Consider the following 16124-nt stretch of genomic DNA (forward strand, 5'->3'; position numbering starts at 1 on the left):
TATTTTTTTTCAGGTCTGATACTATTTTCCTATAAATTATCCTTCAGAAAACTCTTTCAAATAATGTAATATCTCCTATAAGATTGATAGGTAGTAAAACTTACCTAGCGAACAGAATGTATGCATTTCTAGGATTTCTGACAACATCACTGAAGAATTCATGGTCAGGCTTAGGTTCTAAATCCACTGTGACCAGTTCATCATTATCACCAGCCGGGACCTGAATGTAGCGCGGTGAGGCGCGATGGTGCTGGTAACGCTGCTGCGAGGTATACTGCAAGGAAATGTCAAAAATCAGTCATCAAGCGTGGTTTCAAATCTTTGAACTATGAAGAAATAAATGTGACTGATAATTCATTAAACTAGAATCATTCTAGTACTTTACTTAGACATTTTAGCAATTTCTTGGTGTTACAATTCGTGTGTTAGAATTAGTCTGACAGTGTAACTTGGACTCAACGAGGAAAATGCTTATGAATTTTAACTCTGCTTATATGCTTTTCCTATAGCCACTAAAATATTTACAAAAGTCTATGAACTCTCCAAAAATATCTTTAGTACGTTAGGGGACCATTCACAAATTTCATTACACATCTACTTTCTGGCGATGTGAGACACAAGAGTAAAATAATTGCGAATTTCGTAGTAATAAGTGTGACAAGGCTCTTTTTGTCACACATTTCTCTCTATTGAGGGGTCTAAAAATTATAAAAAATGGTGTAATTTATGTATGGCTCCTAGTTAAAAGTAAATTAATCGCTACATTTCTTCAAATCATTTCAACTGGAATTTTCTTCACTTGTAAATTGTATTTTAGTAGCGCGTAAAAAAATAGCTTACCGTGTCATTGTTTAAGTAGAGATCAGTGACCACAGTTTACATTTTTTTTACCAAACTTATTGTGTGTATTATACTGACAAATACCAACATATTGAAAAATAATATCTTTTATCTAAAACCTACTTTTATTGAAGTCGTTAAAATGACCCCACACTTCGTACATTTTGCTCAGTAGCAGAGCTCTGCTAAAACTGTATTTTTTTTCTAGATATAGCCGTGTGAAGCATATATTTTGACATATGTACTGCACTTGACTGTATTTAAAATTTTGTGCGGAATCTTCGATGCACGAATGCGACTGGGCTTGGGCGGTTCTCGAGCCAGCGGCACCCATAAAAAACTTCATTGCATCCTTGCATTTACGGTGGTTCGACATATTTTGAGCAGCATTGTGGTCAAACCATTAATGTAATCAACGTAATTCATTCTGATCGTAATTCATTATCATCGATATCAACCATAGGACGGACGTCCACTGTAAGAGATAGGCCTATGTCGGTGACCCTAGTACTTCTACGTATCTCTTCATTTCTGATTCGATCCCTTAGAGAAACCCTGAGCATAGCCCTCTCCATAGTTCGTGGATCAACTCCGAGCATATTAAGGCCTATAAATAATGAAGCACCACGTCTAGGATTCAAATCAACTTACTGGTTTTAACTAACCGTGAATTATTAAAAACTGTACCTACAAGTTAGCACAGACCACATACAGAACTCGTATTCTGTACCTAACATTAATCATCGGATGTTTACCTTAACAGTGCAAAGGGTAGGTACCATATATCTGATGTTATTTATATTAGTTGCGCCAAGTGTTATTAGTCAGCTTTGTATTATCTAATTTTTCACGAGTTAAGTTAATAAGATTAGCTTAATGATTAAGACATAAAATAAAAAACTATCTTATAAAGTAATATCACAGTTCGTAAACTTGATTTGTGTGATAAATATATTAAGTAAACGTTTATGATAGTGCTCACCTTGTAATTTTAATAATTTGTTTTCTGTATCGCTTACTATGTCTGGTGTACAATAAAGAGTCTTTGTATTGTATTGTATTGTCTAATGCCTATACAATCGATAAGAAGGTACGCAATAATAATTGTGTTGTGCGCAAGATGTAAAAGTACTAAATTTGGATTGTAAAATGATGATACATTATAGAACTAGGATTGCACGCAACTTTATTTATATTGCAACTGAACCCTACTCCTAAAGACCTAGTTAGACGTTGCCTTATACCACAAGTTATCTTACATTTCGGGTTCGCCGGGCTATGATTTTTCAAGCTATCGAACAACTACAGAAATGTAACGCAACCTGCACGATATTTCTCACACCATAGACTTGGCGTTGGACAAATGCGTAGGCGCAAGAATGGGATCAGCATGCATTCCCACTTACGTTCAGATCGTGATAGCAGTGAAGTGACAGGTGACCTTACATTTATTTTACGTAGTCTATGGTAGATGAACCCACACAGATAGTGATCTTATCTTTGAATAATGCTTATTGGTTCGTGTTTTGTTTGAAGGTGCTTACTTTTTTACTTGTACTAATTTGTATATGAACTATTTTAGGTACCCTTTAATTGAAATTCTAAGATAGACTTTGGGATTGAGGTTTTATGATTTAAATCAATCCGCTTTCTTTCCGTTGTAAAGGTTGCCTGGAAGAGATGGTTCTGAAGCGATAACGACGCCTATTACTTACCTTATATATTTTCTCGATTACCAGTTTTTCCGTATTGTTTTTTTATTTGTTGTACAATTTATTATTATTATATAATTATATATCGGAAAAATCGAAAAATCCCTACCTATGTTACTTCGGAGATCCTAGCTATAAAAAAATCTAAACTTGATTCGAATCCGTCTAATAACTTTCGCATTTCTATTACTAAGAAAGAAAGCTAATAACTGGGATCACACTTAAAAGTATTCAGTACAACTAAAGTAAATAATGTAAATAAGTGTCATAAATGTAATTGAAATCAGTCGGCACTCACTATCTTTATGCCTCATTACGAGAGCACTTAGGAAAGATAATTTCTCAGTACAATTATTAGCTTTCAATTACCGGATAAGAGCGAGTTAAACTTGCATGGAGAGGGTTCCTTTCCTAGAAGTAGAAGTAGGGTTCCTTTGCAGGTGGTAGGACCTTGTGCAAGGTCCGCCCGGATTGCTACCACCATCTTGCTCGCTAATCCTGCCGTGAAGCAGCAGTGCTTGCACTGTTGTGTTTCGGCGTGGAGAGTAAGACAGCCGGTGAAATTACTGGCACTTGAGGTATTCCATCTTAGGCCTCTAGGTTGGCAACGCATCTGCAATACCCCTGGTGTTGCAGATGTTTATGGGCGGTGGTGATCTCTTACCATCAGGATCCTCTTGCTCGTTAGCCATCCAGTCGAAAAAAAAGTAACGGAAATTTTCTATGTTACACCATAGAATTCTAAAAAATAGAATTCTAAAGTTACCATAGAGAGCTAAAATAGTTGTATAAAAGCAGAATGAATGAAATGAATGAGTGAATGTCAAAATCCCCCTGTCATTACTACATGACATGTTCTAGTGTATGTGACCTCAACTCTGGTGGCACTAGCTCTACATTGTTTGATTTTTTTACAAGTATTTATCTAATTTACTCATATGTAGGTACCTAAACTATTTTTCAATTCAATTGGCTTAGCAGTTTCGGAGCAAACTGGCTCTGACAAAAGGACAGACGGTTATGCGAGTGATCCTACACGTTTTTCCTTTTGAAATTAATTCTTATACAGAACTGATTTATTGGGTAGTCATCATTAGTTTTGACTCGTTTGAAACATATTGATGACTCTACAAGAATATTTGTGTCAAACCGATTTCAAAAGTAAAAGCGAGTGAAAAGTTTTTCTATTGACTACTATTTCCTAGCCGGTTTCCGTGATGCGGCAGTTTCCACTGCGCGAGAGCATAAGATGGTATTTAATGAATTAAGTGTCATGGATTGTTTATGATTTGGTGATAACTATGCGTGGCAAGTGTTATTGTCACAGAAGTAATATTAAAAGGAAGAGAAAAAAGCTTGAGGTGGGAATGCGAGAGAGAGATTGCTCAAAAATAGATTTTTCAAAATTTATATTTCATAGGTGAGTATCCAAATTTTCTAAAAACTATGGAAACAAAAAAAAATAGTAAAATTACAAACTTACAACGTTGACTTTGAAACCCACACGATAAAAACATGTCGATTCATTTGTTCTTACTTTGATTATAATTATGTATTGCCATTGCTATTTCTTGAGTACATTTATTGTTAAAGGGATATAATAAAACCTTATTTTATGAACGCCGTTTATTGGTTATAGTGTTTTTTTAATATTATTGATACGATTAATACGGGTAGCTTCGTCCAGCGGTGACGTAGTACAGGCCAGATCTGAAAGAAAAACATTCTTTAACCCTTAATAGGAACCAAGAGAAAAAAAAAACTTAAAAAAGACCACAATTTTGCACTGCTTTTGTTTGAGATCACACTTAAAGCTTGTTGTATAAAAATAAAATTATCAGGGGTAGCATTATGTTAGGACTTTCATAATTAACCCTTTTCAAGAATTTAAATTAGGAATCATTTCAAACGCCAATAAGGTAAACGTTCAAGTGCTCGACACGCTAATGCCCAATAGATGACACCCTGCTGTCATCTCTATTGCAATAACATAAGATTAAAGATGCCAACTACTGGGACAGCGACGAGCACTCGTACGTTTACATTACAATGTTTTTGTCTTTGTTCTTCAATACCATTAAAATAAATAAATATCACTGCACAATTCACACCAATTGACCTAGTCCCAAAGTAAGCTTAGCAAAGCTTGTGTACACATTAGGTACACTGTATTTCGGTTTGCAATTTGCTTTAGTTAAAATGTCACTCACCCTGTCTTATTGGCGTCACTGTTACCCATAGGCAGTTCGGGACCAGCGCAAGTGCCAGTGGTAATCTCCCTCTGAGTATCACACTGATGTCCAATCAGATGGTTGTAGGTCACCGTAGCAGCAAAAATCTGCCATGCGCGGTTGTGGCTGCAAAGGGAGAGGAGGCAGCCGGGCTGGGAGTCTCCACCGTTGACGTAGAAGTCAGCGTCACCGTAGGCGGTGCCGCCGCCGTTGCCATAGGTGTGGATGCACTCGACGTAGATACCATCGGTGCGGGCGAGACGGTTGCGGTTGATGGTCCAGACGGGGCTGACGGGGTCCAGGCCTGAAGTGATTTCAGTGATCAGATTCATCATCATCATCATCCCAGCCTATACACGTCCCACTGCTGGGCACAGGCCTCCTCTCAGAACAAGAGGGCTTGGGCCATAGTTCCCACGCGGGCCCAGTGCGGATTGGGAACTTCGCACGCACCATTGAATCGCTTCGTAGGTTTGTGCAGGTTTCCTCACGCTGTTTTCCTTCACCGCAAAGCTCGTGGTAAATTTCAAATGTAATTCCGCACATGAATTTCGAAAAACTCAGAGGTGTGAGCCGGGGTTCGAACCCACGACCCTCTGCTTGAGAGGCGATAGGTCAAACCACTAGGCCACCACGGCCCAGACGGGTGATCAGATTGCTGTAAATGATAATAGTGGTGATAATCTGTGTTGTTTTACGTGGTATCATTTAGTATCGAAACTGTTTATAATACTGTGCGGAAGATTACCAATGCGCTGGACTGACCAAGTGACGGCTGACTTTAATGGTTCTCTCTATGTATACTTGGCAAACAGAAGTACAAAAGATGTGGCGACGGATAGTGAAGCCCTTAAAACAATGACGCTGCTTGTGTAGAAGGTACTATGTTAAATGGTGAACCAATATGGCGTTGTAACAGAAATTACTTTTTTTACAAAACTTTTGAATGCCCAGTGCCCACTTACAGTGTCGTAGTCTGGCAAAAGTCACTACTCTCTAACCAAATTTTATTATAGTACTCGTACACACCAGTAACACGTCCAATACGTCCATCCATGCGTCTTCCAGCGTTTCCGGCAACGTGAGCTCCCAAGCTGAAGCCCATGACGTGCATGGATTGCAGAGATGCGCCAGTCACTTGGTTGATGAAGAGCAGCAGATCACCCAGGCCCTGACCGACCGAGGGGATGGCGTTAATCGCAGAGAAGTAGTCCATCTGGGCGATGCGGCTCCAATCCAGGATGATGACGTTGAAGTCTCCGCTTCCGAGGTAAGCTGTAAGGAGATTGTTTTTTTTTAACAAAATTATTTTTAAGGAGTTTATGCTAAACAATTTATTAATTTTGGCGTTAACATGCAAAGGAAAACTAAAATTTGGTAGCGGAAAAGCAAAAAGATAAATAAATAAATAAGTCCAGTAGTTCATTGAATACTTAACATATTAGTGTACTAGAGGTTCTTTAGGAGATCGCCGTTATTTTCTTGTAAATATTCTTGGTTTTAAGATGTAATGGTTCTTTGAAAGGGCTATCGAAGAAGTTGAGAAAACCTTGAATGTTTGTCCTGCCTGTTGATCTGTCCGTAAGTAGTTGGCTCAAAGTATACTTGATCAGAATAAAGTACCTAATCGTATTAGAAGTTTCATGTACCTCGTATGAAAGACCTACAGATGTTGTTTTTCTTCATTTAGATTTAGAAAAGACGTCATTGATTAGCTTATCATAATGATATTTCCCTTTTGTCATTGTAGTACAATACAATACAATACAAAGACTCTTTATTGTACACCAGACATAGTAAGCGATACAGAAAACAAATTATTAAAATTACAAGGTGAGCAATAGTCGGCCTTATCGCTTAAGAGCGATCTCTTCCAGGCAACCTTTTTTACAGAAAGAAGTAGAAGTAGTAATACTTAAATCGCAACATATTTTTTTATCAAAATTTTGCACAATTTAGATCGCTATCGTCAGACATACAAGAATTTTGTATGTTTGTATGACAAAGAAAGGAAAGCCAGTAATTAACAATAAACTTGGAATCTGTGTAGGAGCGTTTGATATTTCGACGTGGATGGGTACGGAGAGACCACTGCGGCATAATTGTAAAGCAAAACGTATAGCATAGAACAGTTTACATATTACCGAAGATTACCGAACACATATCGAGCCTCACTACAATTCAGTACTTGATTGATTCAGATGTTCTTGGTAGAGGTCTTAGATTTCAATGAACTTATACGTTACTTACTTTATGTATTTAAGTAACCAATCATGTATAATTACCATCACGGATGACTTGGTTAAGTTCGCTGTTCCTGCTCTGGGTGTAGCCGTGGCAGACGGCAATGGTCGGCCAGCTAGGGTTGAAGTTGGAGGACTGAATGGAGGCAGCGTCGTTCAATACCAGGGTCTGGCTAGCGGTGGGGTTGTTCCTAAAAAACAACTAAAATTTTAGTACCAAGTAGCTAATGAAACTAGCAATCTAGAAGTTAATTAAGCAAACAACCTGTACATAGTCAAATCTTGCGAGTAAGAGGCTTGACTTGGCTACTTGAGAGAAGAGGCGGGCTTGCGTAGACCAAAAATATTTTTTTACTCCGAGTTAACTGCTAACCTAGGGTTAATTAGAGTAGAAGTGCGATTTTGGAAACCTCCCCAAGTGCTCGGGCGTTACAAATCCCTATCCGAGGGAGGCGTTGGATCTCATGAGGTGGGGAAGTGAAACGCATGGACCTGGAGCACTTTGGGCAACAACGGCTTAACTATTTATTTGTAAATAAGGTTAGTCGTTGGCTAATATCCGACTGGGGGGACGAGGTGCAGAGGTGAATCAGTGAATTCGGTTGCGGTGCCATCCAGCAGGTCGATTCACGGATTCGCAAAAAGAGCGGCATCCCGCGCTCTTAGTCGGGCCGAAGCGATCATGCTATCAGTGCCGCTCTGATTTCAGGCATGAGAGCATGAGAGCCAACGTGAGCGGACTTAACCAAGGCTGGCAGGCCAGCCGGAGACGTAAGCTGTTTCAATGGTCTATATATAATCTGGCAGGAGAGGTAGGAGATCAGGTCCTAGAGACGATCGTTAACATGTAGAAATTCGCTTTCGTCGTCTGCTTTTTCGGATAAATACTAGAGCTATTCAAGGCTAGAGTGAATATGTCTTTACTGAACCAGTGGGCTACCTTGTCACTACCCGTCAGGTGAGACCACGTCAATCACTGGATAGTTCTAAACAAAAATAAACACTGAGACTGACCTTGTGAAAAGGTGATAGCTGTTCCTGGCATTCCTGGCGCTGAGCATATCAGTTTCACTCGGCTGCATGGTCATGTCAAGTTGGAGGGTCTGACCGTCTTCACTGAGGACCTCTATGAATTGGGACGCCTGCTCCACGGGCACCGCAGCCGCGATGTATACTGGAAATGAAATAAGTTATGTTAAAAAACATTTTTAATGTAAGTTTTTTTGCTGAGCATTCTTTATGTAAAGAATGATGCTAATATCATGCATTCATAGTGCATACTCGTAGCATAATTCAATTAGAAGCCAATTCAACTTCTGAAAGTGGATAAAAACGATCTGCAAGATATGACTCGAACGTATCTATACGTAAAGCCGATTTTAGACTTGCAACAAAAATCGTGCAAGTTGCATTACATTGCGAGACCTTAAAACCAACGAGTTTGTAGTGGTCAATCGAGCGCTCCAATGTAATGCAACTTGCACGATTTTTCTTGCAAGTCTAAACTCGACCGAAGAAAACACGACTGTCTCAAATTCCTCAGTGTCCCTCAGGAAGGAAACGCAGATTTCTTCCATTTGGTTTTAAAAAATAAATAAAAGTGACATTCGTTTTTGGGGAAATCTATGACAATTGTTATGCAATCCCATTTAATCATTATTATAACCATTATGAAAGATTTTGTTTTTACAAGCTTTTATTTAGTTTCACCTGTCGCGTATGCGCGCACCAACTTTCAGTAGTCAGATTGACTTGAAATTTGGAATACTTATGTAAATTGCGTGACAATACAATAATCTAGTAGTGACATCCTGATAGTTCAGCCAGGATCGTCTCCGCAGCACGGAACTCATTAACGGTTAATAGCATCGACTTGAAATTTGGTATGCAAATGTAGTTTGGGTGACAATGCAAGTACAGTCAATAAAAAGTACAGTCAGCAAAAAAAGCTTGTACTAAAAATAATATTTTTATGGTTAGGTTATTTAAAAAATTAATTGAATTTAATACGCACCCGAGGAGGCGACCAAGAGTAATAAAGCGATCTTCATTTTGCGAGTTTGTGCGATAATTAGGAAAACGTTTCCTTTTATACTCAGTTTATATTCCAATCAGATAAGCTTGTATCTTCCGAATCTAGTTTGACAATCAAAAAGCGATGATAAATTTTCATCGTTATCATAATACGTCAATCAAATTGTACTTCTATCATAACAGACCTATGTATACACCAAAAAAACCGGCGAAGTGTGACTCGGACTGATTACTCCGTACTAACTGTTGCCCTCGACTTGGCCTGCGAAGAATTCGTCTATTTTTAACACAAGGCGAAAAAAAGAGAAGTTTGACGCCAATGTTTTATTTAATGCCAATCGAGCATGGGGGTCACCTGATGGTAAGTGATCACCGCCGCCCATGGATACCTACAGAATGATTAGGACTGCGGGTGCGTTGCCGGCCTAAAGGGGGGAGAGGAGTGGCTAAACATCAGGTTCAAGAGCGTCATTTTATCGCCATTGGATGTGATATGATCGGGGGGCGCTCGATTTTATTGCAAGTTTGCACTTGAAAGTTGAATATTTTGCAAACAAATCACTGAATCGAAAAACTTAAATATTTAAATTAAAAGACCTATCCAACGATACCCCACACTACAAGGTTGGATGAGAAAAAAAATCGCCCCCACTATACGTCTATGGGAGGTACACTAAAAAAATTTTTTTGAATTTTTATTGTACCATTTTGTTGGCATAGTTTACATACATATTCGTGCAAAATTACAGCTTTCTGGCATTGATAAACATGAGCAAAGCCGCGGACCGACGGACAGACAGACAGACAGACAGACATGGCGAAACTATAAGGGGTCCGTTTTTGCCATTTTGCCTCTGGAACCCTAGAAAAAGCAAAGTTCACCTTAGGTGGTACATATTATATATGTCTATAACTAGCGATCCGCTCTGGTTTCATTCGCATATTATTGCCAAACTTTACGATAGTCTCTTTGTGATCCCTTGGTTATAATAATTTATTTAGTGCACTGGTTAATATTGTAAAACCTTAGTGCTCATTTGACTATTTTAGGTTAAAAAGTGCAGTTAATTTTTATTTGTACGAAATTCGAATCCACTAATTAACAATAGGAATGAAACTTTCTTTTGCAAGGTTAATAACTAAAAAATACCATTCGAAAAGCTAAAATAATCTTTATTCGTTAATGATATCACAATTAATTATATGGTCGCCATTTACCATGTCATATTGCAGATGAATGCAGAACGTCGGGGACCAGTGACTCACAGAGTCACCCCGTTTTGATATAAAATAGTTTAAAATAGTATTCATTAAATGTATGTTAGTCTGCAAGGTATTTATTGTGTTAGCCAAGTTGCCCGAAATAAATGGATTTATTATTATTATTACGCACGACTGAACTCGGCTCCACATACTATTTTAACGACATAGAGGATTTATATAAAACTTTGTATACAATGAGATTTGAGAAATCTTGGTTTAATGTAAATTACTTTTGCTTTAACTGTAAGGAAAAAAATAAAAACAAAAGAAATATGAAAAACTTGTTTTTGCTCTACTTTTTTTCATTAATAATATTAAGAAAAACGAATTTATATCAAACCAACATATATGTATATATTATTTCATTGTATATGGGAAGTTCAATATTGATCCAACATGTCGTTTTAAAAGCTGTAAAAACCGGGTCTCCAGATGTGTCCCCAAAATATTGTATGAAAGTGCCGTTTGGTTACGAAAATTACTAAAAAAGATTTATTGTACACCTATAACTTCAAAATATTAAATCGAATAAAAAAGTAACAATTCTTTCAATTACTAAATAAAATATAAAATGTCCACAAAACAAAACCGTATTTAGCATAAGCATCTATGGTTTGAATAGGTATTTAACATCAATTGGTGTTTTAAACATTGCAATTCCCCATTAAACTATCTAAACATTAACATTTCTGTATTAAAATACACTAGTCTAGTTTGTATTACAATAAGTAAAATGTTTTAAATCCTTGAAACTACCAACTACTAACTGTTCATTTAGCCTAGTGTTATTATATATTAATTTAAACTTTTACGATTTCTTTTAAGTCAAAATTTAAATAATTGCGAGATAATTTTAAAGATCCACTAATACAAAGATAGATACACCAATACAAAGTCTTATAAATATCGCACATACCATAATACTTATATGTCTTCATAATGTTCCACTTCACTTATTAGAAAATAACATAACCCTCATTTTTACTTCGCCACAACCGGTTAACTGTCATGTACAACCAGCTTTAAAAAATTCCGGTGTGTCACATAACATACAACATAACACACAATAACGCACTGGCACAAACACAATTGGAAATTCTAACTTCAACAACGAATACCAGCCAGAAATTTACTTCGATTTCAATTTAAACCACGTGTTTACTTAGTTCATTGCCTGTATTTTCATAATTCGGGGTGTAATAAACAATACTTTCGTACTAACCTTGTACAAATCTTCAAACAAATCCCCGAAACATGCGTAGTAAAAAACACACATCCACCTACGAAGACTATCGCGACCCCACAAAATGAGTAGTGATGAGAAAAGTGACATTTGACAGTTTACGTAAGGTGTTGCCACACCTAAATTGGTCGAATTTGTTGCCTAGTCGAGTAAACAAAAAATCTACCATCAAATCAAATTCGAATAACACACTAGAAAAATTCTGGAGACACATTTATAGATTATGATTTTTGGCCATTAGGATTGCTTGATTAAAATAATTATATTATATAATTACACGTCATTTTTATCGCTATTAGTAGGTAAACTATGAATTTTTGACCATTACACAAATATTTATTTAAATTTTCTAGTAACACTAAGGTTGGATGAGAGATATGTATATTTGTTGATTAGTAAATTTTTATTTTTATTTTTATTGACAACACTAGAATAAATCTGGATATTGCTACGTTATGTTTAGGATATAATTACGACATTCTAATAAAAAAAATATGATTTTTCATTGATTAAGCACATTTTATTCGGATGAAAACGTGGGCTCACTTCCAAAATGTTCAAATAGTAAAACAAATTTTACGACCTTACCCACATATTATATATGTCTATAACTAGCGATTCGCTCTGGTTTCATTCGCATATTATTGCCAAACTTTACGATAGTCTCTTTGTGATCCCTTGGTTATAATAATTTATTTAGTGTTAGTTGATTATATACTACTTTAAAACCTTCTATCTACAAAAATGCTCATGGTAAGGAGTATTATTAAAGTTCGAATCTTGGTACCTACCATTATTATTTCTAGCCTGTAATAAATTAGGTAGGTAGATACTTATCAAATTTAAAAACTTACAGTACCTAAAAAATACCACTTGAGTATTTAAATCTTAATAACTAGATTCGATTTGTATCTACAATTAATGATATTTTTGTAATTAATGATACAGGCCCACATGTTATTATACCTAATGAAATTATTATTGAAAATTTGCATATTTTGCAGATGGTAGGACCTTGTGCAAGGTCCGTCCGGATTGCTACCACCATCTTGCTCGCTAATCCTGCCGTGAAGCAGCAGTGCTTGTACTGGTTGTGTTTCGGCGTGGAGAGTAAGACAGCCGGTGAAATTACTGGCACTTGAGGTATCCCATCTTAGGCCTCTAGGTTAGCAACGCATCTGCAATACCCCTGGTGTTGCAGATGTTTATGGGCGGTGGTGATCTCTTACCATCAGGAGGCTCGTTTGCCATCCAGTCGAATAAAAAAAAAACCCTATTTTCTAAATTTTATTTGTAACGTTAACAACCTTTTATCCAACTTATCTCTTATCCCTGTTTTTTGTTGTGGTTGGGTCATCTTACTAGTTCATTTTGACCCACTTCCAGTGGTGGTTGGATTAACTTGAAATTTGGTATAAGTAAGTACATATCGACGGTTGAAAGGCTAATTGATCTAAGCGCCATTTTCGCGAAAAATTTGAAACATACCTCAAACGATCGAAAAATTCATAGATTTCGAACATGTACCTAAACTACGTAACACAAATTCTCAAAAAAAGAAAACGCTTAGATATATTAGCAATTCAACCGTCGATATGTAAGTTGAATGACAATGCAAGTGTGAACAGTCAGCAAAAAAAGATTGTATTTTTTTACTCAAACTATAATATAAGTATTTTAACTTTTCTTCTGTACCCAGTCCGATAACGGAAAACAATTTTCAAGTAGGGCGTCTTGATATTCTTAGTATGTTTTAAAGTAAAGTCTTTTAACCCTTTAAATAACGGTTTGGTAAGTTGGTCACACGGTTTATGGAAGGAAAACTCCATTAGTCATGTGACATGACGCGTTGATGACATTTGTCACGATCATGTCGATTTCGTCACGATTTCACCGTCATTTTCACGGGTACAAAGGATGAGTAGTCATATGAAGGTGCTAGAGACAAGTTAGTTATAAAAATGCATTAACCAGGGATCGGATGGATTAGCGTCATTGTTTGCAGTATTGTGGACATTACTCCATAATTATTAATTAATAAATAGGTTAATTATTAATTAATTTCTTCAAATTGCTATTAAATTCTTGGAGATAACCGATTTTTTTAAGTAATTACCCTAGTAAAATGTTACTTGGAATAGAAATATTTGGACTGACCACAGAAAAAGTTGTAAACAAATTTAATATTGTTTCTTTTATTCAATATATAAAAATATATATGTGTTATCTATTTACCTACTAGGAATCAAAGTTAAATCTCGATGTCGATGACGCGTGCCGCGGTGTCTAATTTTGACCAAATCACGCGTCTTCGTGCATGGCACTAGGTATATTTTATTACTTTTGGAGTCATGTCATTGAAGCTAATCCGTTCGATCCCTGGTTACTTCAAATACCTAAAAAAAAATTAGGTGTTTAAAATCGCCCTGAAATCCTTGTTCAGTTTGTTTAGAATTAAAAAAAATAACAATAAATATTAATTGTATTGTATTGTAAAACTCTTAATTGTACATAAAAACACATGAAAATAACAAAGAATGTTACAAAACATTCAAGTTTGGTATGACCATATCATAGGGATCATTATAAAGTGACTAGACTACAATAATGACTGAAGAGTACCTAGGTAAAAAGCTATAAGTATGAAAAACACTACTGATTGGTGCAAAAGCAATCAACATTTGTAGTCTTCGACGATTATATAGAAACGCATGCCTTTGCGCCATGTTGCCCCTCAGGCCTAGTGACATATTGGATCCTGTAGAAAACGATGTCGGAGGTTCAATATGGCGATTAGTTAAATTGCTATGAAGAGAGTAAAGGCCATACAAGTAATCTTGACAACGCGTGAAATGAGTTGAGGTGAAGAGTCGTTGCGAGGGAATGGTTAAGAAAATACATTTCGCCATGCCTTCTTAGGTATTTTTATCTACATGCTGCGAAACACTGTGTAAAATGTTGACCATCAAGCATAGTAATACACACGCAATGTGTTATTTTTTATTTCCTCTACGTTACGTTCAGATCAAGTATGAAATTAGAGTCGAATTCATTATCATCATCATCATCAGGCTTACGCGTCTGTTCCAGACGAATTTTGGCATGTTGCCTATGCACAACGTCTTTGGTGGCTGACTAGACCGATGCGAGAATTAATTAAATTTTAATCCAAAAGTTCACTAAATTCCCATAGAAGTCCCCAGAAACAAGTTTATCAAGTAATTTTTTTTTTTTTTTTTAATTTATTTAGGAAACAAACGGTTACATTTCAATGCAGCAACGTACGCAATATATACTAAAAATAAATCTAAATCATGTGCAAAATGTTGTGTTTCTAGATGTAGTGGTTAGGATTATGGGATTTTACATGCTTCAATTTCGATCCCGTGGGAACATTGCAAATGTTATAAAAAGTAGTCTATTTGTATTATTCACGAAATTTACTGTCGAAATCCGTGAAGTCAGTTGATTTTTATTCAAGTCTAATGATCCAATTGAATTTCCTGTGTATTATACATTATGTATACTCATAAATCCAGTGAATGTGCTATTAAAAATTACGTAAAATTAAAAAGGGTTTTGTACAGTCTACTACAAAGAAATCGATACGACAAAATTTAGTATGCAGATAGTTTGAGATCCTGGGAAAGATACACATACATAGGACAGTTTTATCCCGGAAAAGTTCTCGCGGGGTAGAAGATAGTGATAAAAGAAATCTCCGAAAACGGAGTCACGAGCAAAATCTAGTAATATAATATTTATTATAGCGGTGGGCCCGGTGACAGGAGCAAAAAATTAAATCACAGGTTCTGCTACTCTAATAGAACTACTTTCGTTCTGACAATTTCAAAAATTAAGTAATTTTATCATTATGTTTATTCCAAACATATTTAATGGTATTTGCAATGTACGGCATCCAATAGCTTAAAATGACCACGCCTGTCACGTAACAAAATGACGGATTTGATTTCGCAATACATTGCTTGTCCAATTAAACTTTAAACTAAGGGGCTGTTTCACCATCCATTGATTAGCGTTAACCGACGATTAAATGTGATGCCGTCTCCGTCTATTCGAACAAAACAAATAGAGACGGCATCACACCTAACCGCCAGTTAACACTAATCAATGGATGGTGAAACAGCCCCTAAGTATAAAAAAAATCATAATACAAGTTATTTTTAAAAGTTGTAGAACTAAATTAGCTCAAGATGAAGAGTGGAAGCTGTGGTTTAATTATTTTTATGCTCCTGTTACACACCCACCTTGTAAATACGAAAGTAGGACTCTGTCTGTGTGTTAGCCCTTCACGATTAAGCCGCTGAACCGATTGGATGAAATGTTGGTATGGAGATAGCTTTGAACCCCGGAAAGGACATATGATAGCTTTTATCACGGCAAATAGCAACGTTCCCAGGGAATTGTTGGCAGATAAAGTCGTGGGCAAAAGCTAGCCAAAGCAATGTGCGAAAATCCTGTTGCAAGCGACTTTGTCGGCGAATAATTCGTTAAAAACTACCTATCTTATGTCCTTTTCCGAAACTTAAAATACCTC

The 16124-nt window shown here is 36.5% G+C and overlaps 1 protein-coding gene across 2 annotated transcripts; it reads right to left on the minus strand.

Annotated features, from left to right (window-relative positions):
• Positions 1-3971: 3971 nt before the first annotated feature.
• On the minus strand, positions 3972-11577 carry LOC141430048 (phospholipase A1 member A-like). 2 transcript variants are annotated; one of them, XM_074090588.1, is made up of 6 exons: positions 9041-9157; positions 8041-8200; positions 7069-7217; positions 5813-6058; positions 4763-5087; positions 3972-4262 (listed from the first exon to the last, which is right to left on the minus strand). In XM_074090588.1, the coding sequence occupies exons 1-6, from the start codon at positions 9075-9077 to the stop codon at positions 4217-4219; spliced, it is 963 nt and encodes a 320-aa protein (XP_073946689.1). In that variant the 5' UTR covers positions 9078-9157; the 3' UTR covers positions 3972-4216. The 2 variants fall into 2 exon arrangements, with proteins under 2 accessions (XP_073946689.1, XP_073946690.1); XM_074090589.1 differs by lacking the exon at positions 9041-9157 and adding an exon at positions 11546-11577 and having other exon boundaries at positions 3973-4262.
• Positions 11578-16124: the final 4547 nt, after the last annotated feature.

The sequence above is a fragment of the Choristoneura fumiferana genome, chromosome 8 (assembly GCF_025370935.1).
Source record: "Choristoneura fumiferana chromosome 8, NRCan_CFum_1, whole genome shotgun sequence".
Classification (NCBI taxonomy): Eukaryota; Metazoa; Arthropoda; class Insecta; order Lepidoptera; family Tortricidae; genus Choristoneura; species Choristoneura fumiferana.

What these genes read in the sequence shown, in the direction of transcription:
- LOC141430048 (XM_074090588.1), bottom strand. Translation starts at nt 9,077, where the DNA reads ATGAAGATCGCTTTATTACTCTTGGTCGCCTCCTCGG. An exon ending in ACTCTTGGTCGCCTCCTCGG is followed by an intron (nt 8,201 to 9,040) that starts GTGCGTATTAAA and finishes TTTCATTTCCAG; the next exon opens with TATACATCGCGGCTGCGGTG. An exon ending in AGTGACGCCAATAAGACAGG is followed by an intron (nt 4,263 to 4,762) that starts GTGAGTGACATT and finishes TTTTTCTTTCAG; the next exon opens with ATCTGGCCTGTACTACGTCA.